At 35.6% G+C, this 3379-nt stretch overlaps 1 protein-coding gene across 1 annotated transcript; it reads right to left on the bottom strand.

Annotated features, from left to right (window-relative positions):
• Positions 1 to 676: 676 nt before the first annotated feature.
• LOC145167614 (1-aminocyclopropane-1-carboxylate oxidase homolog 1-like) lies at positions 677 to 1980 on the bottom strand. The gene is made up of 2 exons (XM_079086846.1): positions 1104 to 1980; positions 677 to 1030 (listed from the first exon to the last, which is right to left on the bottom strand). Exons 1-2 carry the CDS (start codon positions 1935 to 1937, stop codon positions 779 to 781), a joined length of 1086 nt encoding a protein of 361 aa, XP_078942972.1. The 5' UTR covers positions 1938 to 1980; the 3' UTR covers positions 677 to 778.
• Between the last annotated feature and the right edge of the window lie 1399 nt (positions 1981 to 3379).

The raw sequence follows: 3379 nt of genomic DNA, 5'->3' as shown, positions 1-3379 counted from the left end.
CGTTTGGATGAATAAATCTAATATAATTGGAAAAAAATAATAATGGTAATTTGTTTTTTTAATAGTAGATATACATACTTATAGAACGAAAGTTAGCTAGACGCTAGAAAAATGGAACAAAATACAAATTAAGGCGTTATTTGATGTTGCAACCATGCATTCCAATTCTTAGAAGTCTCCTTTCTAAATATAAACCAATTAAAGAAATGAGCAAAAATGTTATTAAATAAAAATTGATTTTGATACTTATTTTGACCAAACAACACATAACACATTTCCACGACATCGAAATGATGACGGAGAAAATTAGATCAATTTTGATGGTAATTTGTTAATTTTTGCATGTATTCCATTTAATAATGAGTTGTTTTTGTCAAATGTTATATGTTACTTGATCATATGTTTTTGTATTATATTAAATGTTAATTGATTTTGTTATGTACTATTATACAATGAAAACCAATCGACAATTGACAAGTTTATGTTTAATAAATGATTTGGTTTTATCCCTTAATTTTAATCAATCTACTAAATTGAAAAATCACTCCAATCTTAGAACTTGTCTTTTTAGTTTTTCCCATGCATGTACACTACACAGAACAAAAGACGAGAAAGTAAAACATGGCATTTGTTTCTACTTTCTATAGAATAAAAGTATATGTTGCTATTTCTTAGATTACGTTTAAAAAAAATAACATTTAATAATTCATATATATGTTTTTTTTTGTATACGTATAACAATGAGTTTGAGCTACATATAATTTGTAATATACTTAATTTAAAGCTTCAAATGAAGCAAACGAGGAACACCATCAAGGCCTTTTGAGACGGAATATTGAACAAAATCATTAACGGTGGTTTCCCTGTACCTCGGTGGGTTGTCATCGGAAATCAGCTCCTTGATCGGACCATACACCTTCGTCGACGGCGCTAAGGAGGTGCTGAAGAAACACGCCACCGACACCCTCGGCCCTTTCTCATTTGACACCACTCTATGCTCCACACTCCTCAACTTATCATTCGATATCAACTAAAAAACCCAACAAAATTAAACTTTTCAGAGTCAAAAATAAATGTTTTCAATGTCAAACAATTAAACCCACCTGTAATAGATCTCCGATGTTGATCACAAGCGCACCAGGTGTTGGAGGAACATCAACCCATTGATTTTGATGGAGGATTTGGAGTCCTCCGATTTCATCTTGTAGAACCACAGTTAGAAACCCATCATCTGTGTGTCTGGTTGCACCCATGGTTAGATCTGGTTGTGGACAAGCAGGATAACAATGGCCGACGAATACAAGCCCCTTGTCACAATCCATATCTCCTAGGTGACTTTCGTTCAGCCCCAAAGCCTCTGAGATCAATCGGAAAAGCAGCCCGCCTAGTTTCATCACTTGATTTGAGTACTCGATTTGTATGTCTCTGCAAACTTCCGGTAGTTCCTCAGGCGGTGGAGGTGACGGCGCCATAAACGAAAAGAAGGTGTCTCTCCAGTTCGCGGAGGGGGAACTGAAAAGATCGAAATTACTATTATACACAACTGTTCTCGTATTATCCCTCGTGTAAAACTGTTTCTTCACCTCCACATCTTGTTCGTGAAATCTACGAACTCCTTGAAGCACATCGTTCATAACACTCACAGGGATACCGTGATTCACGACTTGGAAGAAACCTAATTTCTCAGAAGCCGCACGGATCTTTTCCACAGTCGACGCTTTATCGGATGATCCAAGGTCTACGACTGGAATCTCGAGAGTTGTGGAGGTTTTGGGGGAGTTTTCCTGTGGGTTGATGAAGATACGGGGGACATGGCGGATTCCGGCATCGACTAGGCCTTGGACACCGGATTTTGTTTCGTCGAAAGCTTTAAGCTCCGTTGGCCGATCGTAGGCTGAAACGACTGAAGCGATGGTGGCAGCCATTTTCGTGAACATGAAGTGATGAAAGTATGCAGAGATTTTTCTATAAGTGGAAGTCTCTAGTCAACTTAAGATATAAGGATAATATGCAGCCGCACATTCATTATTCTTAGCTTTGACTTTTCTTTAATTTATTTATTTATTATTATTTTTTTTCAAGATTGTGAATAACCTTTTTATGTTTTAAGGATTCTATAAAAACATATACTATATAACCTCTTAAAACATAAATCCACCGTCCATCTTGAGCACATGTTGGGCATGCGATCATACATGTTCCGTGTCGTAAAAAAGCCCGAAATTTTAATCGGTCGTGATTACTTCGCTTATTCGTCGCTAATACATTGTTAATGCTATCACTAATCTATAGCTACTCTGTTTCTAATAAGTATCTATCCGTCTCTAATAAATATCTAATCCCTTGCTATCCGTGCTAATCCACAATTTCAGGGTCCATTTTTTATTTTTCGCACAAGATCATTAGAATCAACGGATCAGCCATACATAAATTGTAGAGGTGAGCATGTTGCGGTTCGATGCAATTTTTTGTTAAAACGGAACCGAAAACCGCAACTTCGGTTTTTTGAAATTTAGAAACCGCACCGTTAGGTTTTTATGCGGTTCGGTTTTTTATGCGGTTTTTTGCGGTTCGTTGTTCTTTTTTTTTTTTTTTTTGCGGTTTTTTGTCTTTTTACTAAAACTCAGGTAACTCAGCGCATTGCTTGGACTCGGATGAGGAGTGCTAATCAATTTTTGAGAAAATTTATATAAAGATGAGGACTGTCAGATTTTTCATCCCCACCGATATAAGACTCCTAAAAAATATGGGTTAAAAGTCATAGACTTAACTCTGTTATGTAAAAGGTGAGAATGGTGAATGTCTTATCTCAAAGGCCATTTAGGATGCTCTTAAAAGGCTCACAAAATTAAAGTCCAAATGATATCTTGGAGATGAACCGATACGACCACCTTTTGGTTTGAAATCAAATAACATAACAACTCATCCAATATGCTTCTAATGCTTAAATATAATACAAATTAATATAATATTTGTTTCACAGGTACATGTGATAAGATCAATTAATGTATTCATAAAAATGATATTATCATCAGTAGTACTCTTCATGTATATATGCGGCGCGGTCGGTTTTTTGCGGCTTTTGCAAGACTAAAAACCGCACCGTACCAAACATTTTCGGTTTTTGCAAAAGAAAAAACCGCATCGTCCGTTTTTATTTAGGTTTTTCGGTTTCGGTTTATGCGGTTTTTTCGGTGTGCGGTTCGGTTTTTGCTCACCCCTAATAAATTGTTATGTATATATAAATTGTTATATATGACAAAAAATTATATTAGGATGACGTCTTTTTTATCAGACACACAAACATTTTACATTGAATGAATTTGACAACAAACTGTACCACTAATTTAAATGGCACAATGGAATATAAGTAAAGGCA

Source organism: Lactuca virosa, chromosome 3 (assembly GCF_052849685.1).
Source record: "Lactuca virosa cultivar CGN04683 chromosome 3, Lactuca_virosa_CGN04683_v6, whole genome shotgun sequence".
NCBI lineage: Eukaryota > Viridiplantae > Streptophyta > Magnoliopsida > Asterales > Asteraceae > Lactuca > Lactuca virosa.
Note: the sequence above shows the minus strand (reverse complement) of the source record. Positions and strands in the feature narration are given on the sequence as shown.